The sequence below is a fragment of the Zalophus californianus genome, chromosome 4 (assembly GCF_009762305.2).
Source record: "Zalophus californianus isolate mZalCal1 chromosome 4, mZalCal1.pri.v2, whole genome shotgun sequence".
Lineage (NCBI taxonomy): Eukaryota > Metazoa > Chordata > Mammalia > Carnivora > Otariidae > Zalophus > Zalophus californianus.
Genome location: NC_045598.1, coordinates 15033868 through 15059713, shown reverse-complemented (window position 1 = coordinate 15059713; position 25846 = coordinate 15033868). Strand labels below are relative to the sequence as shown.

At 48.8% G+C, this 25846-nt stretch overlaps 1 protein-coding gene and 1 pseudogene across 1 annotated transcript; both read right to left on the bottom strand.

The window, feature by feature from the left end:
• Window positions 1–141: 141 nt before the first annotated feature.
• PINK1 (PTEN induced kinase 1) lies at window positions 142–20487 on the bottom strand. The gene is made up of 8 exons (XM_027573269.2): window positions 20032–20487; window positions 9911–10192; window positions 8054–8154; window positions 4851–5033; window positions 4197–4360; window positions 3129–3256; window positions 2528–2764; window positions 142–1517 (listed from the first exon to the last, which is right to left on the bottom strand). Exons 1-8 carry the CDS (start codon window positions 20425–20427, stop codon window positions 1260–1262), a joined length of 1749 nt encoding a protein of 582 aa, XP_027429070.2. The 5' UTR covers window positions 20428–20487; the 3' UTR covers window positions 142–1259.
• Window positions 17255–19721, bottom strand: LOC113916063 (annotated as a pseudogene).
• Window positions 20488–25846: the final 5359 nt, after the last annotated feature.

The window sequence follows — 25846 nt, the reverse complement described above, 5'->3', positions numbered from 1 at the left end:
GTAATACACCAAGGTGTTTGACTTTCCAATAGGATTATAGAGTTGACATGTATGTTCACCTTGCTTTAAGCAGTAGTTGATTTCTAAAAAGCATGTGTAAAATTAATGTGAAATCCCTTCCCCACTGTTGATCTCTACTCACAGAATTTTCTTGTCTTTATTAGGGTGTAAGAATCACTCTTAAAGCCACATATTCAATTCAAAGCAAATATGTGTTCAGTTGTAAATGTGCATTTAATTCTTCACAATTCCCGTAAGAAATGCTAGTCAAAAGGCCAATCAGCAAGTAAAACAACACACTGTTAATTTCCATTTCATCATTGCTTCTAGCTGTTAGACTTGATTCAGAAGCTGGAGGAAGCTGTGCAGAAGTGCTTCCTTAGAGACACCCCCGAGCTTTCCAGGCCTTGCTGGCTGTGTCTTCATTCTGATACCTGAATATACTGATCAAATACAGCATCCAGTTCAGAAAACATGCAGACCGAGGTCCTGGCTGCCACTTTCAAACAAGCCAGAGTTCATTCCTGGAGTCCTATGCTGCCTGGACCCTCCTCTAACAGATCTGCTCAGCCATGGACTTTGCAGAGGTCTGGGAGGCGGGTAGGGCTTTTTGGCCCACAGTTAACCAGTTCCAGACCCTCTTTTCACCTGCTGAACTCACTCTTGATTTGTACTCCGATCTTACACATTGTTAGCACTTACACACAGGGGGCCTAGTGATTAATTATCATTTCTTTTTAGAGTTAGGCCCTTTGGATTCATCTAGACCAGGGGTTGGCAAACCATGGCCTGGTCAGTCTGGCCTGCAGGCCAAAAGTGGTTTTCAGGTTTTTAAATAGTTGAAAAAAAATTTAGACGAATATTTAGTGACATATGAAATTCAAATTTCAGTATATTTACGCATTTCGGACTGCTTTTGTGCTCTAACAACAGTGGAGTAGCCGTGACAGCTGGACTACTGACCACAAGCCCTGTGCAGAGAGTCTGCCAGCCCCTCTGGCTCGGCTCTGGTCCAGTTCTCACAGCACAGGTGAGAGCCTCACGCAGGTTACACGACGCACCTAAGAATCGCACAGCTCGCGTGAGTTAGTAGCTACAGACCATGACCTTTGCCACCAGCTGTTCCTTCTAGCTGCCAAGCCTGAGGCCTTTTCTAGCGCCGCCCGCCCTCGGCCTGGGAGCCTGCCCACAGCCCTCGCAGACCAGCACCACACACGTTGTGAAGTTCTTTTAGTGATACGCCAGTGACAGCAGAGCCCTCACAGGGCTGCTCTCCAGGAGAAGAGGAGCAGGGCTGCCTCGCACAGCACTTCATACTCCAGGTTGGCCAGAAATAACATCTTCATCTTGGTTTCCACACAGCTCTTCTCTGTAAGCCTATCAGCCAGCAGAGTGGCCGCTGACTGCTGAAGGAGCCAGCCAATCATCTTGTCTAGTTTTAGATTCTTCAGGGCTAGAGTATGTTCACCCCAGAGGCTTAAATGAAGTACGTTAGCAGCTACCCGGGCAGATGGTCTCTGCAACAGGCAGGGAAGCAGGAGCTTAGAACATCCTTGGCGAAGCATTCAACCCAAAACCTGATTTGTTAATGAATTCTTATTTTAGGGTCTCCCCTTCTCTGGCCCCAACCAAATTCTTGTCCATCCCTTTGTCTCTCCTTCCTATAATACCATTCACTCACCTGACATCTGCTGGATGCTCTCTACCCCGTTCCAGGCTTTTCCAGGTGTACACATGTGCCCCGGGCAGCCTGCATTGTTGAAATCGCCTCCCCATCAAGGAAGGCCCACAAACTGCCTGGGTCCTGGCACTCTCTGGAGTGCGGGGTCCTCTCATCACTTCGTAAACTGGTAGCAGTGAGCACGGGCTGTGGCTCCTGCCAGCATGCCACCCAGTGGGAGGAAGCGGTAGAACAGTAGCTTGAACCCTGTCTGCCTTTGTGGACCGGCCATGCCCAATCACGGCTTCAAACTGGCTAGCCTTTATTTTCCCTTTTTAATTTCGAAATGCTCAGATCTGCTCTTGGGAGAGGTCTTCACATCCGTCTCATTAGGTGTCAACTGTTCCTATAAACTACAACTCCATTAAACATTTCTTAAAAATAGATCTTCTTCGGGGCGCCTGGGTGGCTTAGACGGTTAAGCGTCTGCCTTCGGCTCAGGTCATGATCCCAGGGTCTGGGATCGAGCCCCACGTCGGGCTCCTGGCTCAGCGAGGAGGCTGCTTCTCCCTCTCCCTCTGCCTCTCTCCCTGCTCATGCTTTCTCTCTCTCAGTATCTCTGTATCTCAAATGAATAAATAAAATCTTAAAAAAAAAAAAACAGATCTTCTTCTAAGTAACTTAAGCCACTGAAGCCAAGAAGAGTTGCACTGCTGGAATTCTAATTTGCTGGCCAGCTCCCCTACTCCTGTACTTGGCCTTTATCTTTGTAAGAGGAGCCATCTGTCACTCTAGTCTTGCCCAAACCTGATCTTTACAATGGAACATAAACTTCCACGATCCCTGCAAACCTGGGGACAGCCTTACCTTGCTGGCCTCTCGCTGGAGCAGTGACCTCACCAGCTGTCTTGCATCTAGAGGCACTGACTCAGGCAGTGCGGGCAGCTGAGCCTCCTGGTAACTGCGGCTTTCGAGGTGGGCCCCGCCCTGGCCATAGAAGGGATTGGGGAGCCCGAAGATTTCGTAGGCGAGCGCACCGACGGCCCAGGCATCCGCCTTGCTGTAGTCGATCACCACCTTGGGGCCAGGGCAGGCGGTGGACACCTGCTTGGGAAAGCAACAGGTGAGCTTCAAGCTGCTGGCATTCCTAACGTATTCATGTACCTACACAGCACCTGACTCACAGGCTAATCTGAACCCCGTCCCAAGGAACCCAGGATTTGAGTGAGCTGTGGCTCAGACCCAGAAGAATCTGCTTAGGCTGCCTACTCTGTGCTGACAAAACGCACATCTCCTGTAAACATTAGGGAGGGCCAGATTGACAGGGCAAGGGACTTGTGCCAAATTAAGGGTCAGAAAAGACAGAGGTGTTGAGTAGGTAATGAGGTAGCGAGTCTCATCCTCTCAGTCAGCGGGAACCAGATGGAGAAGTGTGCTGACGGCACAGGCCATGCCCGGCGGGACTCACCTCTGGAGCCATCAGGCAGCCGTTTCCGCCCCGATCCACGTACCAGCTGGTGAAAGGCAGCTGCAGGCCGGTGCGCTCGTCAGCCAGGCAGCAACCGAAGTCTGTGATCACCAGCCAGGGGCAGCCATCTGGGGAAGGAACGGGCAGAGGTAAGTGATGATTCTCTCCTCTGAGAGGCCTTCGCAGGAGCCCTACAGGTGTGGCTGAGGGGCTAACAGGGACGCAGTATCAGCCCAGGAACGCAGCGGCTGGCCACTCACCAGAGCGCTCAATGGGAGGCCAGCTACAGGAGCACAAAGATGCTTCCGGGGAAACCACAGCCCTCAAGCAAAGAACTGGATAGAATTTTGGCTCAATGTAACTGATCAGTAATCGGAGCTATCCCAAGACTGAAGGAGCTGCTCCTGGTTTACTCCGTAGATGGCGCTTAGCTCTAAGAGCTCTTATGCCCCAAAGATCTTTGATCTGAACTTGAAACCCCAAGTCCGAACCTAAGAAACAGGTACGTTAGGATTTAGTTATCTGTAAAAGGATTCACACAGACTTCCTTTAAAGAGCTAGTTCCTCTAGCAATTTAATGGCACATTACTTTAAATCTTATAGCTCAAAATTTACCCAATCTATGACTCTCCTTTACAATATCGCAGGTTAAGTGGCCATCCAGCCTCTACTTCAGTGTTTCCTGTGTGGGGAACTGGGGAACTCATTATTTCCAGGGGCAGCTGGGCTTACATTTGGACAGCTCTCACTGTTTGAAAATTCTTTTTTCTACTGAGCTAAGTCTACCTCTCTTTTCTTTGAGAAAACTCCCACCACCGAGGTTTTTTTTCTGTAAGTGAGCAACAGAAAGTAACTCAGGGACCATTAACCATCATTCCACAAGCCCCACAAAGAGAACGAAAGCCTCCATTTTGAAGGAGAGATTGCTCATCTCTTGGGTACAGAGCTAAATTAAGATACAACTTCTAATAGGACATAAAACCCAAAAGGACTGGAAGGGTCCTAAGTGTCTGCAGACCCGAAGTCTGGTGCCCCTGGAGGGGCTGGGAAGGTGCAGCCAGGACCCACCTGCATCCAACTCCACGAGAATGTTGTCAGATTTTAAGTCTCTGTGCGCGACGCCCTGTTGAACCAGATGATCCACCGCCTCCAGCAGCTGCAAGATCATCACGGTGGCGAGGCGGGGGCTTGGGGTGTTCTCACGAAGGTACTGGCGCAGTGTACAGGGGTAGCTGGTGGAGAGGGTGACAGGGCCTCTGGCTGTCGCACATCAGTGGTCCCCCAGCATCTTATTTACTATTAGGATGATGGCCCTTCCTCTTCCTGAAGTTTTTTGATCTTTTTCCCCGAGTATTCTTTCTGTTACCACCCACTATCCTGAAGTTAGGAAAGGAGAGCTGGGGCCCCACATGATGGAAGTAATGGTACAGATACTCCTTCCTCATGCCAGTGACAGCAATGCCAGGAGGTGTAGAGGGTTAGGGAGGAGAACTGGTTTTACACAACTGGTAAGGCAAGCCATAGAGAGGGGGCAAGAGTCAAATGGACTAAAAACACCAGTGAGGACCAGGTTCTGAATGAAGAGGAGATTCTGGTTTCATGAAAAGTCACTCCAAAGGGACCCCACTTTCTGGGACAGTATGCCCTCGGCATGGGTGAGGGTCCTTCTCCCTGCCACCCCGTGCCCCCAGGTGCACGGAGGCACCACCAGCTCCTACTTACTTCTTCATAACGAGGAAGAGCGTCCGCCCATGGCCCAGGCCTTCGGGGTGAAGATGTGGGGGCAGCACATCAGGGTAGTTGACCAGGGCCCCTGGCAGCAGTGGTACAGGAGAGGTGAAGGCACGAAAGACCCGGATGATGTTGGGGTGAGGGGCCAGTTGCTTGGGACCTCCCTTGGATCTTCTATTTCAGCCAAATGGGAGAGTCCAGTATCAGATACAACAGTTGGAAAGATAATTATGCCATGATAAATACTGACATTCACCCATTTTTTAAAATTTATCAAATATGTACTGTAGATCTGCTATGTGTCAGGTGCAGAACCTGGTGTTAGAGTGAAAAAACAAACCCATAAAAATGACCTGTCACATTTGATGACTCTGCTGGTCCGTCCATCTGTCCATCCATCAATCCCATGCAGCAGAACACAGGGGTTAAGAGACTGGAATCAGACTATGTGGTTTGAATTCCAGGTCTGCTACTGTAAGCCCCAGGCCAGGTTACTTCTCTGGGCTCAATCTCAATTGCCAAAGGGAATAAGGTAGTAACATAAGTTTTAAGGTTAATACTTACATAAAGGACCTAGAATCTCTGATGGCAAGTTCTAGCATAATCCTTAAAGTGTAGTATGAGCTCAAACCTTTATTGAGGGGCACCTGGGTGGCTCAGTCGGTTAAGCATCTGCCTTCGGCTCAGGTCATGATCCCCAGATCCTGGGATGGAGCCCTGCATCTGGCTCCCTGCTCAGAAGGGTGTCTGCTTCTCCCTCTCCCTCTGCCCCTCCCCCTGCTCTTGTGCTCTCTCTCTCACGCTCTCTCAAATAAATAAGATCTTAAAAAAAAAAAACCCCATAAAACCTTTGCTGAATGAATGAACAACGGACACAGATGCAGTCTGTAGTACATTAGTCACCTGCCTGTCCATCCCTCCTCCTTGGGGAGCCCCACACCCACAGCCTGGGTGAGGCACAGTGGCTGTGTTCTGGATGGTGTGAGTCAGCCTATGTCTCAGCCCCACCCCTCAGCCCGTACTCTCACTGGGCGGGCACCTGGCCTCAGGGCAAGGAGCCTGCAGTCACATCTGAGATACAAATGGTTGGTGGGAAAAGGGATGGGGGTCAGTTCAATTCTCTTTTTGAGGAGCACCAGTGAAAAAAACATGGTAGTAACTTAGCAGTCAGCAATGCAGCTGAAGGTGCAGGATGCCATGAGACTTGACTGGGGCCATGGGAAGCCAGAGATGTAGAAACCAAAGGCACACAGACATGGAAGAGCTATGGGGTAAGAAATAAGGACACTGGGGTGGCAGAGAGCAGAGAATGGAGCAGAAGCCCAGAGACATGAAGACAACACCGAGGGAGCAAGATGCCCGCCCCCATCTTAAGATGGGCCTCAGTTCCCGAGCTCTGTGGAGTCAGTCCATGTGTGGCCTACTGCTCTTTCTCTTGAGTCCATCTGAGTGCACCCCTGTAAGCAATCAAGGGAGTTGAAGCGTTGTTCCTGGCCTTGGGCCGTGGGGCCAGTGGGAGAATCAGGATCATAGCTCGAGGCTGTCCATGTCACGGTGGGGAAAGCTCTGCCCGCTTGTCGTGGGAGCCCACGGGGGGAGTATGGCCGTGCGAGGTACGTGTGTGGGGGGGTGTGTTTGAACGGAGACGAGCAGGGCAGGAGGCTGTGGGGAGGGCAGCCCAAGGAGAGCTAACTGCGTGTACAGAAGACAGGCATGGCGGAGCGTGGTGCATTTGGGGGAGGGCGGCATGAATTCAGCCCGGTAGAGCACAAGGGGGTAAATGGGACAAGGTCAGAGATGGGGTGGGAGAGGTAGGAGGAGCAGATCACAAGGGCCGAGCCTGAGGCCCCAGATGAGCAGAGACTAGATGGAAACATGCCCAGAGTGCTCTCAGGGACTGAGTCACTGATGGCATCCGTACTTTAGGTACTAGACCTTCTGTCAAATTCATGGGATCATTCGACGGGCATTTACTGAGCTGTAGGGGTACACAGCAAACAAAACAGGAGAGCCCTGCCCTCAGAGTGCTCACAGTACAACGGGAGAGGCAGGATAGACAAAGCCATCTATGATTTAAGGTCAGATGGTGATAAACGCTATGAAAAAACTGCAAGCAGGGGAAGGGGCTGGAGGCCGGCAGGGAGCACTCCAGATGGGAGGTCTGTACAACCTCTGCAGCAGAGGCATCAGCAGGCCCCACACGGAGCCGCCGGAGGGAAACAGCCCCCCCGGAGCAACAGCCATTCCCTACCAAGGGCTGAGGAGCAGAGGAGGACACCAAGCCCACCGAGCAGCTGCCTCTGTCCGCCTGCACGGCCCCTCAGGCACACGAGAGCCTTCCAAACCACGGAAGCGGCTTTCCATGTGCTTTCTCGAGTCCCTGTGTCTGCCCTCCCCCTTCTGACAGCACTAGGTCTAGAAACCACCCACTAGTAAGCTGCCAAGACGCAGCTCTTCCCGGTGGTCTGCAAATACGAGAGGGAGCACACTGTCGCATGCATGGCACCGCACGGTGTCACGTGCGCGGCATTCATCTTCGCCGCCCGACACGGTGCCTACAAAGAGCTAGGAGCGCGGGCTGCCATCCGCCCCCTCTTCCCTCTGTGGAGTGGCCTCTCTGCCCACCTCTCTGCCCAGGTGGTGCCTATTCATCTTCAAAAGGCAGCCCTGATGGTCCCTTCGAGAGGCCTTTCCAAATGGGCTCCCCTCAGCACCGAGCATCCAGGATTCTAAGCACTTCCCACCCTGTCCTCTGCTCCCAACCTGTCTCGTTCCTCTGCCGCACACAGAACTCTTGAGAATGGGCCACATTTTTTTTAAAGCTCTTGGCACTGCCAAGACTGGAATGAGTGTTGCCTGTGCCGGGGATGGAGCTCAGCTGGTATGGATGGGTGGCGTTCCCCCTGGGCATTACTTAACAACCAGAAGTCAGATCAATTTTCCAACATTCTGAATTGGGCATTTTGGGACAGCCTCTCTCTGCTCCAAGTGTGAATCGGCCACCTGCATCTTCAGATGATCTGCAATCTTCCCCAAGCTGAATTATCCAACAACAACAAAGCCACCGTTAACTACATCACTCAGTGAGTACTTACTATCTATTACGTGTCCGTCAGACACCGCTCTGAGGACACAGGTGAGGATTTTGCTCTCAGAGAACTCACAGCCAGTCTGGTGGGCAGATGAGTGCTTACCTGTAAGTGACTGCTCCGTACTCCCCGCCCAAGGCCACTCGACTAGCTGGGACTAGCTCCTGGCTCATCGTCCTACAGATGGCTTCACTGGAGGAGCCTGCCTGGAATACAATCATGAATTCAGGGCTATATAGACCAGAGCAGGTCCAAGTCCTCCTTGTAATCTGGACCAGACAGCTACTGCCTAGAACTGTTTGTCTGAAGATTTTATTTTTAAGTAATCTCTACACGCAATGGTGGGGCTTGAACTCACACCCCAAAATCAAGAGTTGCATGCTCCACCGACTGAACCAGCCAGGTACTCCTAGAATTGGTTTTGAAATTCGAGATAAGATAAACTCTCTGGGGGTGCTTGGGTGGCTCAGGTCATGATCTTAGGGTCCTGGGATCGAGCCCCACGTTGGGATCCCTGCTCAGTGCGGAGTCTGCTTGTCCCTCTCCCTCTGCTCCTGCCCCTGCTCACGCTCTCTCAAATAAATAAAATCTTAAAAAAAAAAAAAGATAAACTCTCTGAAATAGCAAGCCAAGCTACTCTCTCCTGGGAGAGAGAAGGCAGAGATGCCATCTGGGCCAACTCCCAGGGGGCTTCAACATCACATCTCATTGGCAGCTCGGGTGCCCAGGGCAGGAAGAGATGGCAAGATAGGGTGAGGGACCTTTCTTCCTACCATCAATGCCTCTGGTCACCACCAGGCTCAAACTGGCCACTGGGTCCTAAGACTCCCCCTTGCAGGCTGCCTTCAGCAGACAGGCAGAGCCGGACAAATCTGCGCTGGATAAGGTTGTGCTGAATCACAGGACAACCCTCCCCAGCCCCTCAGTAAAAAGGAACAACGGCAAAGAACCAAAGATGAGCAAAAGCACCCATTTTCCTTATTTCATTACAAAGGTCTCTTCAATCCTGTGGAATCCATTAGGAACCCTCTAGGAGTCATTTAGCTTTTGCATGTGCGATAGTCAGCATGCCCGTCTGGAAGTTTTGATGCCAACCCTGGCTGTTTCACAGGCAAAGGCCTTGGCTACTTGTTAGCTAAGCACCTAGCTCGGAAGGGCAAGAGTCTAATAACCTTCATCCCCCAGGTCAAAACCAGAAACTGCATTCTTCAGTGTCCAGCATGAGCTGCCATGAACACTCAATTTCCCTAAGCCTGAATCCTCCCAGAGTTGAGAGCAGGGAGGTGACAAACAACCCTTTGATCTGGAGGGGAGGTTGAAAGGGGAGTCTGAAGGACAGGTGTGTGGCCTCTCCTCTCCAGGGAGGCAGGTCAGGGGAACGAATGAGGGAGGATGGTGGGAATGGCAGACCCGAACTGAGCTAACTGGATCATAAGGAACCAGGGGCTCAGGCACCTGCTGCTGTGTGCGGACCACACCAGAAGCATGGGCATCACCTGGGAGCTGGTTAGAAAGGCAGAATCCCAGCCCCCATCCCAGGCCAGCTGACCAGAATCTGCCTTTTAACCGGATCCTCAGGTGATTGGCAGACATTACAGTCTGAAACTGCTTCAGACTCTTGCATGAGAGGGCAAGGAAGCCTAACTACACAGGCGCCCATGGTATGGAGAGCCCACCTGTCTACCTCCTGGGAAAAAGCACTAGGAGGTCCACCAAGACCGGGGCTTGCCTTTTTTTTTTTTTTTTAAGATTTTATTTATTTATTTGAGAGAGAGAGAGAGAGAGAGAGAGATCACGAGCAGAGGGAGAGGCAGACTACCCCGCCAAGCAGGGAGCCCACGGGACCCCAGAACCTGGGATCACGACCTGAGCCGAAAGCAGACGCTTAGCCATCTGAGCTACCCAGGCGCCCCTGGTGTTTTGAGAAATGTCCAATTCAAAGATGAAAGGCCCCCTCCTCACCGAGATATTCCACATCATTTTGATGGCTAAGGGAAAGGCAGGGGCCTGGGAAGCTGGCTCCTCTTCTTGTGGAACGACACCCGGGCCTCTGCCTGGAAGAGGCCTGATGCTCTTCACCACCTCCAGGCTCTGGGGCAACACAGGCATGGTGGCTTCATACACAGCAGCACTGCAGCCCTTGCCAATGAACTGCCCTATCAGATACTCCTCCAGCTGGAAGCCCTGCTGGCGTCTGGTGTCCAAAGGGTCAGGCAGCAGCTTGTTTTTCTGGGCAAAAATTGCCTGTGAGGAACAAAACACGCACAATGAGCTAGGATGCCCAGTAAGGCTCAAGGGCAGTGGGGGAGGAGAGAGGTAGAGCCAGGCAAGGTCTTCACTGACAAGATCAAGAGCTAGTAAAAACAACCAAATTGGGTTTTACTGCTCATCCTGGGCTTAGGCCAAGCTACCTCTCTCTCCCATTATTCAGAATAATTTTTTCTCAAACTCTGTACCTTCACTGCAGTCAGAGAACACTGCAAAACTTCTCACCTCTGCAGCTGGCCCACCTTGCCTGTCAAGCTCCCTGCACAGTGTTGGAGGCTTCTGATTACAGAGAGAGCTCTCTGTGCAAGGGCTTGGCAGGTAGCTTCTGGATGGTTCTCAGGAGCTACGGAGGGGCAGCTCTCCTTAGACCTTCAGAGGAATACTAGGGTTGATGTTTGGTTAAGTCTTTGCTACTAGAGCCACTAGTAAGGGTTTTGGAGTCTGTGTGTGGGCCGCCAGCCTGGCACCTTGATCTGCCCGATTGTTCCCTTGGGCAATCAAGCAGTCCCATTTTTGGTGTCCTTGGCAGCAGACAATAGCTGCCTTCTTGGGTTCCAAACAGCTCTAATAATTCTAAAATATCTGAAGTCTACTTCAAGTTGTCTAGCTTCAGTTTGCAGGGCTTCAGGAGAAAGGGCAGCTTTAGGGAATGGGAGAAAATTGGAAACTTTAGTTTGGAAAATCATAACCAGATACTGGAGGAAACCAGAATTCAGGATCCAGCCCAGTTTTAGAGGCAAACAACAAACAGCCAAAGACAGTTACTCTAACTTCCACGAATGTGTGATTTCTCTTTCTAAAATCACCCTCATTTCCACCCAAGATAGCCAAATTAAGACTCCAGTTTTAACAATCTTGGCCCATTTATTTACATAAGTGCTGCAAGAATAAAGTGATTGGCCATATATGGTTTGCTTTATTTTTAAACAGAAAATCTGCTTTGCTGGAACTTTTCATAAGGAAGTTCAGACCGAACTTTTAATAGTCTCTCAAGGCTAAGAAGCCAAGCCATGTAATACTTGTCATCAGACTTTGCCTGCAATACCTATAGATTTGGGTAAATTCCTCTCTTCTTGAGGTTCCCAAAATAACCAGAGGTTCCTGCACCTGCCAGGAAGTGACCTTCTTTATTCACCTGGTAAGGGTGCTGGGAACCCTATAAGCAAGGTACGAGGCTAATTTTTCCAAGGGGCTTCACTAACTCCATAAAGTCAACCTTAGTTCCTTAAAACTGGTCATATCTGAGTCTATGCACGTCACCCTCAAAGAGGATATTCCAGCCAAAGCCTTGATAATATAACCAGTGTTTCCAACTGTGTCCTATCATAAAAGCAGATTCTTACTGAACTTATGCAAATATATACATTGCCATGAATATATAATACTGAGAGTTTCTGAATCAATCTGGAGGGATCAGGTGGGAAGAAAAAGATGAATGTTTCATATCTGTTTACAAAGGAATATTTTACCAAATTTCTGCAAGTCATAACAGCTTAAGAGAAAAAAAGTTTCCTTAAATCTGGAAAAGCAAACATTAAAGAACCAGGAACATTTCAAACAAGAGTAATCATTTTCCTCAATTCATTCAGTCCCATGTTACTAATTCTTGTTCTGCTTGAATGCAATTTTCCTGTTAGTTCCAGAAATTCTTAACTCAATTTGGTTTTACAATTTTAAAGGTATCAGAGACCTGTACTTGTCAAAAGTCCTTTCCACGAATCTCCTTGAAGCTGAAACATATCTGTAACAGCATCAGAGTAAAACAATGACTGTAAATGACAAAAGACACAAAAATGGCCCTGGTTTTTCTGTGACACACAATGCTTCAATAACTAGAATAAGTGACGACATTATACCAGGACATATCACGGCTATCGCATTCACCTATATAACATAATCTAAGGTTTATCACCACTTATTTGACGATGTTTCCCATGTAATATGACATACCAAATGAACTAGTCTCGTTAATAAAAAGATTTCATTTAGAAGTTGAATCTTGGGAATTTGGTCAAAAATATCATAAGGTTTTTTTTTTTTTTAAAGATTTTATTTATTTAATTGACAGAGAGAGAGAGAGAGAGAGAGAGACAGAGAGAGAGAGACAGAGAGAGAGGGAACACAAGCAGGGGGAGTGGGAGAGGGAGAAGCAGGCTTCCCGCCGAGCAGGGAGCCCGATGCGGGGCTCGATCCCAGGACCCTGGGATCATGACCTGAGCCGAAGGCAGTTGCCCAACCAACTGAACCACCCAGGCGCCCCAAAAATATCATAAGGTTTTAAAACACATGCCTAAAGAGGATGACAGATCATTACAAAACTTAATAATTATCTATTTAACCAAGGTGGCATTAAGAGTCCAAAGGCAAAAAGAGCTCTCTGAAGAGCAAAACTTAGCTCTTTCAATATTAAGATTCAACTGTCTGAAGTAATCAAAGACCTAATAAAGACAAAACATGGAAACTTCCTCTAGGAAGATTAAAGATAAAGAGAAAAAGGCTTTGTTTGTAATTTCTTATTAAGAGTAGACCAATATGGGACGCCTGGGTGGCTCAGACAGTGGGCATCTGCCTTCGGCTCAGGTCATGATCCCAGGGTCCTGGGGTCGAGTCCCGCACCGGGCTCCTTGCTCAGTGGGGAGCCTGCTTCTCCCTCTGCCTGCCACTCCACCTGCTTGTTGTGCTCCCCCTCTCTCCAACAAATAAATAAAATCTTAAAAAAAAAAATAGACCAGTAACTAAGAAAATGGTCATTTTAATAGGAAAACCAAATTCCAATCTTGTATTGATGTACTTTTTTCCCCATTTTTTAAGATTTTATTTATTTATTTGTTAGAGAGGGAGAGAGCGCAAGCAGGGGGAGCAGCAGGTAAAGGGAAAAGCAGGCTCCCCGCTAAGCAATGAGCCTGATGCAGGACTTGATCCCAGGACCCTGGGACCATGACCCCAGCCGAAGGCAGATGCTCAACCGACTGAGCCACCCAGGCGTCCCACACTGATGTACTTCTGAGAGTAAAAACTCATTCATTCCAACAAGAAGAAATTTTAAAAAAAAGTATGTTGTCCCTCCCTGTCACGGCCCATGTTGACGTATACTCATTGAGACAGGGCCAACCAGGGCGCTGCATGGATCTGAGCCTTTGTGGTGGGTGCTGGGATGTGCTGGCCAGAATCTCCATCAGGAATGAAGGACCTTCAGCTGTGGGAATTGCCAACAGTCCTCAGCTCTCGGTGGTCATCAGGGAGGGCCCTGACTGAAGACAGCTGCCTTGCTGAGGTCATGCTCTTCCTAGGTGGCCCCATCCAATGACTGTTCATAGGAGTATATAAAATTGAGCCGTTTGCCCCAATTTCGGATGGTTCTGAAGGGTAATCCGGTCTTTGGAACTCCTCAGAGAATGGGCTGAGGCTTCTGTTGATGTTGTATCACTGCCTGACCCCTGCCTGATCCTGTTCTCTTAACCATCGGTCTCTTCCTCTGCTGTGGATCACTCCCTAATAAACTGCTTGACTAATCTCCATAATCTTGGTCCTAACCATCCACAAAATTCCTTCCCAAAGACTCCCTTCTCATAGATCTTCTACAACTTTTCTTCTTATATTCAGGTTTTATCCTAAGTTTTCCTTCTTTAAATAATCAGTCACACTTTCCTTACATAGAGTTGTTTCCCTTAATAGAAGCCAAAAACAAACCTGTTTGTTCTCAACAATTATGTTTAGATTATCCATTAACACTTTATAACATGAACCTGACTTTCAGTAAATACAGGCAGAACAAAAGTTCTACCTCTACTACTGGCAACTTTAAAAACATGTCCATTGTAATTAAACCAACAACCTTAAATTAGCTTTAATATTGAATGGTTTCCCAGATCATATGAACTTGAAAGTATTTTTCTTGGTATTGGAATGCCCAATTCTTTTTTTTTTTTTAAGATTTTATTTATTAGAGAGAGAGAGAGAGAGAGAGGAGAGAGCACAGAGGGAGAAGCAGACTCCCTGCGGGGCTCGATCCCAGGACCCCAAGATCACAACCTGAGCCAAAGGCAGAGGCTTAACTCTTCTGCTCAAACACCTAACTTTTATTCTAGGCGCCCCTGGAATGCCCAATTCTTACAACTACTTGCCTTTACACCAACTAAACTGAGCTCTTCTACAAATTAATTTTAGCAACACCATCCAGAGGTAGAGGGAAAAAAATCTCACATTTACAACATACATACATGGACACACAAATACACAAACAAGATGCAAACAAAATCTTAAAGGCCCAATTTCCAAATATATCATAATTTATGGCTCCATTAATTGGGCATTTTTCTCCAGTCTAATGAATATTATGATTAAGCAGTGTTACAAAACAAAGACTGCCCAAGTTTGGGCTGCACTGGGGAATCAAATTCACTTTCCATTTTCCAATTAGAACATGGCTGGTTTTGTCCAAAAATACCAAAAGCTGAAGCAACAGACAAACCAAATGGAGCCCTGAGTACCTCTGAGCACGGGTTCCTCCCTCAAAGCCAGGGCTTCACCTACTGAACGGAACAGCTCCCTAGTCAACTCTCAGATGAGGAGGCCAAGGCTCAGAGATCCACACCAATCCCCCTATTTGGAGGCAACCCACCAGGAAGAGGAAATAAGCTCATGTGGCCTTGCACATGAAAGACTCATCCAGAGACCCATGTCCAAACCAAAGCCAAAAACTGCTTCCTTGCTGCAAGAGTTAAATTAGGTGCCCAAGGTTGGCAGTGCCCAGTGGGGGGTGGGACTTGGGACGGTCCCTAGGAGAAAGAGCCCAGGCAGTCTCTCGGACTGGTCACTGCATTCCCCGTACTGGCTGGGGTCTGACTAGCCACAGGCTAAGCGCTCCCTCTGACCTGCAGCAAAATCACTGAGACAGCCAGTGCAGCAAGGTAGGGTTTTTGTTTTTTGGGGTTTTTTTGAGAGGCCACCAAATCAGGAGATGGGGGAAGAAGCCTCAAATCTGCCTCCCTGGCGGAGGAGAGGCAGGGATATTTCAAAGCCAAGTGGAGAAAGTCTGGGTAAAAAGTTGCAGGTGTGCTTAGTAGTCCTATTAACCCCTTGGTTACCGGTTTCACGTTCACATGTCACTCTTCTGCTCAAACACCTAACTTTTATTCAGCAACTTGGCCTGGCGCTTCCTATTTGTGAAAGCTCTCACCAGGCTCTACTGTGCAGTACCCATACTTATCTTTCATACAACTCTCTAACCCTAACCCTCTCCCCGAACCTGTTTCTGTGGAGTTGCTCTGCCTGGCTCATCCCTACTCATCCCTCAAGTCCCAACTGAAGCTCCTCCCTCCTCTAGAACCAGCCTGCACAATCCAGCCCACAGCAACCTGTCCTGGAGGATTCCTACAGCACTGGCATCTATAAGCTAATACACCTTGGGTGAGAACTTCTAACTTAAAAAAAAAAAAAAAGAAAGAAAAGTCTATCTTGCCTTGCCAACTAGTTTCTAAACTCCACGGAGCAGAAGCAATGTTCTGTAGAGTAATTCTTTACCAACCGTGGCTTTGAGAATGAAACATATTTTTTTAAGATTTAATTTTGAAATAATTTAGACTCACAAGAAGTTGCAAAAAAAAAAAATAGTACAAAGCGTCCTGTGTCCCTTCCGTTTCCTCCCGTGGTGACATTTTATAAAGCAGCAATTCAGTATCAAAACCAGGACAGTGAACTGGTACACTGCTGTCAACTACAGACCTTATTCAGTTTTCACCATCTTTTTAAACCTGCATTCATTCGTGTGTGTGTGTGTGCAGCTTTATGCAACTTTTTTTTAATAGGTGAAGTTTAATATAAAGAATTAACTGAGGGACGCCTGGGCGGCTCAGCTGGTTAAGGGTCTGCCTTTGGCTCAGGTCATGATTATGATTCCAGGGTCCTGGGATCAAGTCCCGTATCAGGCTCCTTGCTCAGCAGGGAGTCTGCTCCCCGGGCTTGTGCACGCCCTCCCCTCCCCTCCCCCGCAAATAAATAAAATATTTTTTAAAAATAAAGAATTAATTGATTTTAACAGCAAACTGAAATAACAAGAGATTCACTGGTAAGGTGCCTTGGCATGTACTGGAAATCCCGGTGGAGAGTCATTTGCAGGGAGGCACTGCTCTTTGGAACCACGGGGTCGGTTTCCAGGGGAAGCTGCTGACCACCTGGCCCTTCAGGAGCCACATGCTGGGGAGGCTGCATGCAATGCAGGTGCCCAGGAGCCTGCAGAGCAAGCACATGGGCGGGGAACCAGGAAGCAAAAGCCTTTCCTCCTGTAATCTCTCCTGGACCCTCTACTGACAAACCTTATCCTGTCACTTAGCAAAGGAAAACTATTTCAAAGGCCCAGGTCAATTTTCACAGAGCCAACAAGAAAGCTGAATTTGGAGCTGAGTCAATACACTGGTGAGCGGGAACACTGTGGGACTTAGGGCACTGCCAGCATTTAGTGAGCGTAGGCCTGGGGTGCTGCGGCGAGTGGTGGGCTGAGCTGGCTCACACGGGGAAGCAGCAGGCCTGAAATATGCCGGGAGCACCTCCGTATCAGTCAGGGTCCTGGCAGGAAACGGCAGCATACTCAAATAAGGATACTTTGAGAAGAATCTTTGGACATGGTAGTGGGCAGGGCTGGGAAACCACAGGGGGGTGCAGCTCCCTGGGGCTGCTTACCTCCCCCGGCCTGAAGCAGCAGGAGGTGGCTGGTGGAACCCAGGAGAGAAGCGTGTGGGAAGAGCTGCCCCACTGGATGATAGGAGCAGTGACCTTTCAGCACGGGGTGCAGCCAGCCACAGCCCCTGAGGTGGGGAATAAATACCCCAACCTCATGCTCTCCCCTCCGACCTGCAGATCTGCCATGCCACATCCCTCATCCCACCCCGACCCCCACGTTGAGTGAACCCAGATGGAAGACAGAAGTATGGAGAACTGTCAGACACTCCCCAGAGTCCACTGAGATCCAGCTTGATGGGGAGGGGGCCGAGGGCTAGGCAGGGATGAGGCTGGCTGTGTCTGGAGACTGCTCCTCTGGCCCTAACTTGAGGCCCTGAGCCCAGTCAGCCCCCAGAATCTCGCAGTTGGACAGCATCTCCTCCAACAAGATCCGAGTGAGGGCCAGGTTGGACACGGCAGGGAGGTCCGAGACGTCCAGCCTGCGGAGGTTCAGAGGCTGTCCGGGCCGTGGTAGCCGGCAGCCCAGCCGCTGACATCGGCAGCCTCCAGAGGCACTGCCTGGAACTTCAAGAACTCAAGAGAGAAGTGGCCATGTTCATTTGACCATATCCACTCCTTGCCCTGAAACTTGACTGTGCCTCCCTGCTTCAGGATGTAATAGGCACCCCCGAAGTATGGGCCATATCGCCCCGTGATGTAGGTGAAAGGTCGATTTTTCTGGTGCACCTTTGACACCTGCTTTTGGAGCAGGTACTCTCTCAGGGCCTCCACGTCATAGGAGTGGTCAGCCAGGAACTGGAGCAGCGACCTCCCCTTCCTCTGACTGCCTTCTGGGGCCACCGCCCTGCCCGGGCCATGGATACCACCGGTACCCCCCGTTCCAGACCAGGGCCACCAGGTGCAGGGACTCTTAAAGCCCCCAAACTCTTCCTTCAACCTCCTTCCAGTCTTCTCTTAGCCGGCTCCAACCCTGCCCTGGGCACCGCCATCTTGCTAGACTGCCAACTCCATGCAAACTGATCCCATGTACAGATTTGTGTAATCACCACCACAATCAAGATTCAGAACTGTGCCATCACTGCAGAAGAACTCCTTCGTGCCACCTCTGTATCTGCACTGCCCCCACCCCGCCCCTGTCTTCTGGCAACCACTGATCTGTTCCCCATCTCTATAGTTTTATCATTTTCAGAACATTACAGAAATGAAATCACACAGCATGTACCCTTTGAGGACTGACTTTTTTCACTAGGCATAATATCCTTGAGGTTTATTTAGGTTGTTAACTGTATCAGTAGTTGATTCCTAGTTATTACTTAATATTTATGTACAGATGTACCAGAGTTAAACAGTTCATCTGCCGAAGGATGTTTGGGTTGTTTTAATATTTTGCTATTATGAATAACACTGCTATGAACATTCACGTACAGGGGTTTAAAATTATTTTTACAAATTATGTTAAAATATATGTAACATAAAATGGACTACTTAAATCATTTTTAAATGTATAGTCAATGGCACTAAGCACAGTCACATGGTTGTGCAACCATCACCACCATCTACCTCCAGAACTCTCTTCGTCCGGCAAAACTGAAACTCCAAACACATTAAACACTAACTGCCCACTCCCTTCCTCCCTCCAGTGCCTGGTAGCATTCCACTTTCTGTTCTGTGAATCTGACTACTCTAAGGACCTCATGTAAATGGAATCATACAGTATCTCTGCTCGTGACTGGCTTATTTCACTTAGCATAATGTCCTCAAATTTCATCCATGTTGTAGGATGTGTCAGAACTTCTTTTCAAGGCTGAATAATACTCCATTGTATGTAGATACCATACTCTGTTTACCCATTCATCCATCCATGGACATCTGGGTTGCTTCTGACTATTGTGAATAATGCCACTATGTACATGGGTGTACAAACATCTGCTCAAGTCCCTGCTTTCAGTTCTTTGGGGCATATCCCCAGAAGTGGAACTCCTGGGTCAAATGATAATTCTATTTTTAATTTTGGGGGAACTGCCATACTGTTTTCCACATCTACTGCTGACAAGGACAGCAGCTGGGGACTGGACCACGTGTCACCTGTCACCCAAATTGGCCAGAGCTCAAATATGAGACACTCTGGTGATGAGTAAGAAGAACTAGAACAAGGGCTGGAAACCAGGAAACATGGGAGACACTGCCCAGTCCTTAAACAGCTGTGTCCTTGGGCAAGTCACTCCATCTTCCCCGACCTCAGCCTTACGCTGTACCACACGGGCACTGTGCTAACTCCGTGAGTGGTTTCAGACCCCAGAAGACTGACCGACCTGGAAGAAATGGGAATTGGGCCAGCAGATGGCCTTCAGACCTGAGCCACAATAGTGGCTCTTCCTGGGTCTCCTGCCTGCCTGACTACTCTGCAGATTTTGGATTTGCCAGCCTCCACAACTATAGAGCCAATTCCTTAAAATAAATCTCTCTCGCGCTTTTTTTTTTTTAATAAACATATGCTATTGGTTCTGTTTGTCTGGAAATGCCTAATACAGATTTTGGTTGAGTAGAAACAGAGGTCTCTGTGCTATTTTAAGCATTTACAAAGCCTCCCCTCCCCCATATCCAGTGACTCCTGATAACTTTACACAGGTTAACTGAAAACTGTTAGGTCTTTTTTCTACTGCTGTTCATTGTTTTTACTTTGGCTTCAGCTATGTCACTGACTGGCTAAACTGTGGAGGCTTAGGTTAAAAGCACAGGCTTTGGAGAGTCAGTCTTTGGGCACTGTCTGCTAATAGCTGTGTGACTTCGAGCAAATTACTTCACCTGAGTACTTTTCCTCATCCATAAACTGGGGATGACAACTATCTCTGGAAAAGAAGTGTCATGATTTAATTGTCAGTACATTTTAGAAAACTTAGACAAAGCCATCAGCCATGGGGCAGCCGGCACTAAAACTAGCAGCATGTCTTCCAGAACATGCCATTTGAGGCAGGGAACATGTGAGGTGCTGGCCCCAAATCAGGAGTGCAGTATCACTGCAAATGAACCTCAACTGGTGATGTCCAACGCATTTCCAGCTGGGACAGAGGTAGAGCTTGACCGCATGGCCCCAGGCAGCAGGTGACTCCCAGCCCCGCCCTCGGGCCTGCGCTCACCTGGATCTCCTGACAGGCCGACGCCGCCCGCCGACCCTCCGCTTGCTTCTCCTCGATGACGCCCAGGCCCAGTCCGAAGGCCAGAAAGACGGCCCGGCCGCAAGGGCCCGCGCCGCCCCGGGCCCGCACCGCGAACTGCCGCTGGAGTCGCGCCGCCAGCCCGGCCACCGACTGGCGGAAGAAGCGGTAGCGGTCGGGGAGCCCGAGCCCGAGCCGGCGACGCTGCGCCCCGGGTCCCGCGGCCTGGCCGGGGCGTTCTCCGCGGCCCCAGCCCGCCGCGGGGCCCGGCCGCTCGGGCCGCCCCCAGACGTAGGCCGAGCCAGGCTTGGCGGTGAAGCGCAGCAGCAGGGCCCGACCCAGCTGCAGGCCGCGGCCCAGCGCCTGTCGTACCGCCATGGTGGCACCGCGACCCGGTGCCCCAAGCGTCCGGGACGCTCGGCACCACAACAAACTTCGGGGCGGTGCCTCTGCGCAGGCGCGGGCGCTGGTGGGGGGGGGAGGGGGCGGGACCAACGCTCCGGCGGTTCCCCGGCTGGGCGCGAGGGGGCGCCGTGCGCGCACCTGCGCGGCGGGTAGCTTCTCGCCCATGTGCACTTTGAATCCAGCGTGGAGGGGTTAAGAGTTCTGAGGGTGAACATCGCTGGTCCTGGGCAAAATCGAGAAACTGAGAAAGGAAACTAATATTTATTGACCATCACCCGCCGCGCCAGACTCTTTACATCTGCTAATTCATTTCATTTTCGCCCAGGAATGTCATTTTTATAGATAAGGAAACTGAGGTATGGAAAGAGTGGTGACAATCTGTGGTCACATGCGGTGTCAGAGCTGAGATTAAAGTTCACGTTGCCCTGATTGTTGAATCCTTGCCCACTGTACTACATGGATGGAGGTTTCTGTGAGTTCTCTTGCATAACCGACCACCCAGACCCACACCCACACAGGCAGGCTAAAGAATGTAGTTTGTGAGACTTGTCCTGCATGAGTGACCTTGGGAGCCTGGTTAGTTGACATTAGCTCGCCTCCAGGTCAGAACTGGCCCTTGTGGGGGTGACTGGGTGGCTCAGTCGGTTGAGCGTCTCTGCCTTCGGCTCAGGTCATGAGCTCAGGGTCCTGGGATCGAGTCCCAACTTGGTCTCCCTGCTCAGCGGAGAGTCTGCTTCTTCCTCTCCCTCTGCCCTTTGTTCCCTCCCACCACGCTCCGGCTTGTGCTTTCTCTCTCTCAAATAAATAAATTAAAAAAAAAAAAAAAAAAAACTAGCTTTCTGGTCCAGACATCAAAGAGCTATAAATCTTGCCTTATATCCGCTTTGGGTCTAGGCTGGACTGGCCCCCCCCAGAATGGAATCTGGGCGGGGAGGCAAACACATCTAGCCCAGGCTCCTTGAAGATGTAAAGACATGATAAGAGAGGAATGCATCTTGCTCCAAAGTGCATGTAGGCAAACAAATGTTTAACTTCACACTCCATTATTTTGCCATATAAATCTGGCCTTTATGAGGATGGTCAGTTGAAAGTCTCACTTGAGGGGAGGATGCTCCACCCAGGCCTTTCAATGGGGACTCCAGCCTGGCTGTCTCCACGGGGCTTCCCCAGCTGATGAGGTTGGCTGTTTTAAGTACCCGATCTGATGTAACTTTGCCTTATTCTCCTTTACTGCTTACTAGTACCCTTGTTGATGTGTAGATTCCTTTGTTTTTCCCTTTCCACTTGTTTCTATTCAGTTTTTATAATAGCAATAAAGTTTTCCTTTCTCAAAACCAAGTACAGCTATCGTGAATTCCTTTTTCTTTCTTTTTAAAGATTTTATTTATTTGACAGAGACACAGCTAGAGAGGGAATACAAGCAGGGGGAGTGGGAGAGGGAGAAGCAGGCCTCCCAAGGAGCAGGGAGCCCGATGTGGGGCTCGATCCCAGGACCCTGAGATCATGACCTGAGCCGAAGGCAGACGCTTAATGACTGAGCCACCCAGGGGCCCCTCGTGAATTCCTTTTTCAAAACACCCACCGCACTCCTCATGCCCTTAGGCTCCTCTCTACAAGCCCACAGTCCTCTTCCCTTCTTAGGACCCCCCCAAGAGAAATCTCACCCGAAGTCCATGTTTTTCTGATGAGTAAGCTAAAGTCCCAAGACAAGGAGCAATCTGTCCAAAGTCACACTGCCTGTTAGTGAGAGAGCCGTGTTACCCAAAGCCGCTGCTAGGAATGGCTGATAAGGGATTTGTACTGAGTGATTTCTTTTTTCTTTCCTTTTCTTGACTTTGTTTTTAATGGGAAATTTCAAACATACACAAAAAATAGAATTTAGTGAACCCTATGTACCCGTTATCCGGCTTCAACAACTACTGACAGATAGCCATTATTTTATTTATTTATACCTTCCTACTAACCCTCCCTCCCATTACTTTAAAGCAAATCCCAGGCATTACATTTCATTTATAAATACTTTAGTATCTATCTCTAAGAGATAACAATTCTTAAAAAAAAAAACCCCAACCCATTAACCATACTATTACCATCTCTAAAAAGATTAACATGAACTCAATAATATCATTTACTCTCCAGATGATATTCAGATTTCCCCATTGTTTTGTTTTGTTTTACAGTTATTCAGATTGGGATCCAAACAAGGTCTACATAATTTATTTGGGTCAGTGAGTTATTCTTTTTTTTTTTTTTAAGATTGTATTTATTTATTTGACAGAAAGAGACACAGTGAGAGAGGGAACACAAGCAGGGGGAGTGGGAGAAGGAGAAGCAGGCTTCCCGCGGAGCAGGGAGCCCGATGCGGGGCTCGATCCCAGGGCCCTGGGATCCTGACCTGAGCCGAAGGCAGACGCGCAATGACTGAGCCACCCAGGCGCCCCTGAACTTTTATTTTGAATAGTGTGTTAAAGTTCACAAAGTTTACTCAACTGTCTTTGAACTTAGTGGTTTCCAACAAATACATGTTAATAATGAGCTTTGCTGTATCATAAACCTGGAGTTGAACTTCTCTCTGCAGTAGCACACATCCGAGTCAGTCTATTTCTGAAGCAGAGGATGGGACTTACCATTGTTTAGGGCCAGCCAACATTCGGGAGCATCTTCACTTCAATTCTCCTGATGATGGTGTGGCAGAAGAGGCAGGACACCAAGAGAGAGTAAAAGGCTTCAATCCCTTTCTTCCACCTTAAATATGAAGTTAAGGGACGTGTAAATGCTGGAGGGAGTCTTTAGTCATCTAAAGAGTTCTGGCCCGCAGGCTTGCTTGGCCGTGGGGTGGGCCCCTGGCTAGACACAGGTAGTCAACTGTTTCAGCAGTGTGTGTGTGTGTGTGCGTGTGTGTGTGTGCGTGTGCGTGTGCGTGTGTGTGTGTGTGTTCTGATCTCTTTTATCAGGAGAAATTGCAGGGCCCTGGTGATATCCCATCATATTAATTTAGGAGAGATATACATAGATAAATAGATGAGTTTCTTTCCTATTTCTAGGGGCACGTAGAAATCAGATATTGTCATTTTCTTTTTGATGGATCTCAGAGAATTTTAAGTTACAATTTTAAATGCTCCATTGAAACTGTCCTTTGGAGAAAGCTAAGGAAGAGAAGGCGGGAGAAAGCTCACACTCCTGTAATCTCAGGCTCATCCATGGAAACCTAGTCGGGGCAAAGGTCTCATTTAAAGTTTACATCTATTCATCTGCTGTGTGTTATTGTCATTACAGCCCTTCTCTTTAATGTTTACTGAGAAGGAACAGGAGGTTCTCTGAGAGATTTAATGTTTTAACTACAAGGGTTTTCTTTACTCTCCTAGAAATGGAACATTTTACCATAAGGCTTGTGATGATTTACACAGCTTGTAAGAGGTATTCACTAAAGGGGCATTGTATTGGTGTTTTTGAATAAAGAGGGCATTTGTTATTGGCCTTTGGTTTTGTTCCCCTAAGCTGCAAATAACCTCGCCAACCCTTGATGCTTAACCCACCCACCTGCAGAACGGAACTCTCCAGAGTGATGTTAATTAGCCCTCCATTGAGGCTGTGGCGGTTTCTTCTTTAACAGAGAGCTCTCCTGCAAAAAAATAAAAAATAAAAAATCGATGTTTCTTCTGACAGGTCTGAATCAAGCACAGCACAAAGCTCAATTCTTCAGCAGACCTCTGTATGGAAAGGGCAAGCAAGTGGATTTCTAAACGAGAGGCTTCTAGAAGAAATCGTAGGGGTTCCATGTTCTCCGTTCTCAGGGCAGAGATAAAGCCTCATGTGGTGGGGCACAGCCGCTGCCTTTCTTAGCGATCACGGCCCTGATTCCACTCGTCCCGTCGGTGCTCCTGAGAAGGAAAAGGCTTCCTATAGTGGCACCAAGTCTCAGGTCTCAGGGCATCCTCCTGAAACATCTTCTGTCTCTTTAGTGCTATCCCAGGAAGGTGAAGTTGGGGGTATGGTATGTGGTTTTCTGCCGAGAATGTCTGTGTATACTGCAGACAACGTTCTACACAAGAATTTCATTCATCCCTAGAACATTTATTACATACCAACTATGTACCAGGCAGGTTTTACTATGCTCAGCCATGGAAATTCGAGAGCAGAGGGAGTCCTTAGGCCCCAGGACTCTTCTCTGGCACACACTGCTCTGTGGGCATCCCTCTTCTTCATTGTACCCTGTTCCTTCCAGGTGACAAGACTGTGTAGTTTTGGTAATATCCCTAAGAAGCATCATTTAACCTTCCCCCAAAGGACACAGGGGAGAAAAGCTGATGCTGGTGTAAAAATGGAAAAAGACAGGACTTAAAAAAAAAAAAAAAGAAGTGTTGAGGGATGTTTGACCTTCCCTTGTGGACAACGTCCTTTGGCAGGCTTTCATGCTCTTTGTCTCCTCCTGGCAGGACACAAATTTTCCCAGAGCAGCAACATCCTTTATCCACAGACCATTTCAGAAATGTTATCTCTAAATTGCCAGCAGAGGTGGAGGAGTTTTTGCTAAAACTGTTGACAGAGCAAAGCGGCTACGAGATCAAAGTCTGGCTACTCGGAATTCCTGGGCTGCAGTTTTTGGAGGTTAGAGGCAGACAGTGGTGGGCAGAGAGAGAGAGATTTCATTGGGAGGAAGGGTGCCTGTTTCTCCTGGCCACGATGGAGGAAAATGTGGTGGTGGATTAGGGAGATGGTGTGTTGCTGAGAAATTCAGACAATCTGTGGCTCAAGCCATCCCATAAATTCACTGCCCTGCAGTGATAACTCAAAGTAGAAGCATGGCCATGTCACCTGCTGGTACAGTCCTTTGCAGGCTCTTTGTCCTTGCTCTTTGCCCAACCTCCTTAGCCTGGCACAGCAAGTCCCTATTTGTCCCTGGCATCTTTCTTGCTGTCCCCCTTCCTTGCCCTTTATGGTCCAGCAATACTGAGTTACTTGCAGACGTCCCAAGCATCATGCTGGTGCCTCTGTCTTGATTTACCTCTTTGAAAGAATCCCCATTCATAGGTAAGATCACCTAGTCCAGGAAGACTTCCTTGACCTTTCCTGGACTGGGTTGGATGCTTCCTTTCTGTCTCTTCCTCTAAACTGTTAGTTCTGTTAGGACAGGGATTGTGATTTTTGAAACCTTAGGTCCTCAGCACCCAGCATGGGGCCTGCTGGATCTCTAGCCCTTTGCCAGACAGCCATCTGGGAAAGCAAGCCCTCTGTGGGCTGCCTTGCTCCCAAGGGGGTTGAGAGGGGAAGGGGCTGAGCTATCCTTTTAAATTTCCAATCACAGGACTCACTCTTCCTGAGAAGGAGGGAAGGGGTGGAGAGGAGCCAGAAGGAAGCAGTTCAGAATGTCAAATAGCGGGACGCCTGGGTG

What these genes read in the sequence shown, in the direction of transcription:
- PINK1 (XM_027573269.2), bottom strand. Translation starts at nt 20,427, where the DNA reads ATGGCGGTACGACAGGCGCTGGGCCGCGGCCTGCAGCTGGGTCGGGCC. An exon ending in GCTGCCTGATGGCTCCAGAG is followed by an intron (nt 2,765 to 3,128) that starts GTGAGTCCCGCC and finishes TTTCCCAAGCAG; the next exon opens with GTGTCCACCGCCTGCCCTGG. An exon ending in TCCAGCGAGAGGCCAGCAAG is followed by an intron (nt 1,518 to 2,527) that starts GTAAGGCTGTCC and finishes TGCCTGTTGCAG; the next exon opens with AGACCATCTGCCCGGGTAGC.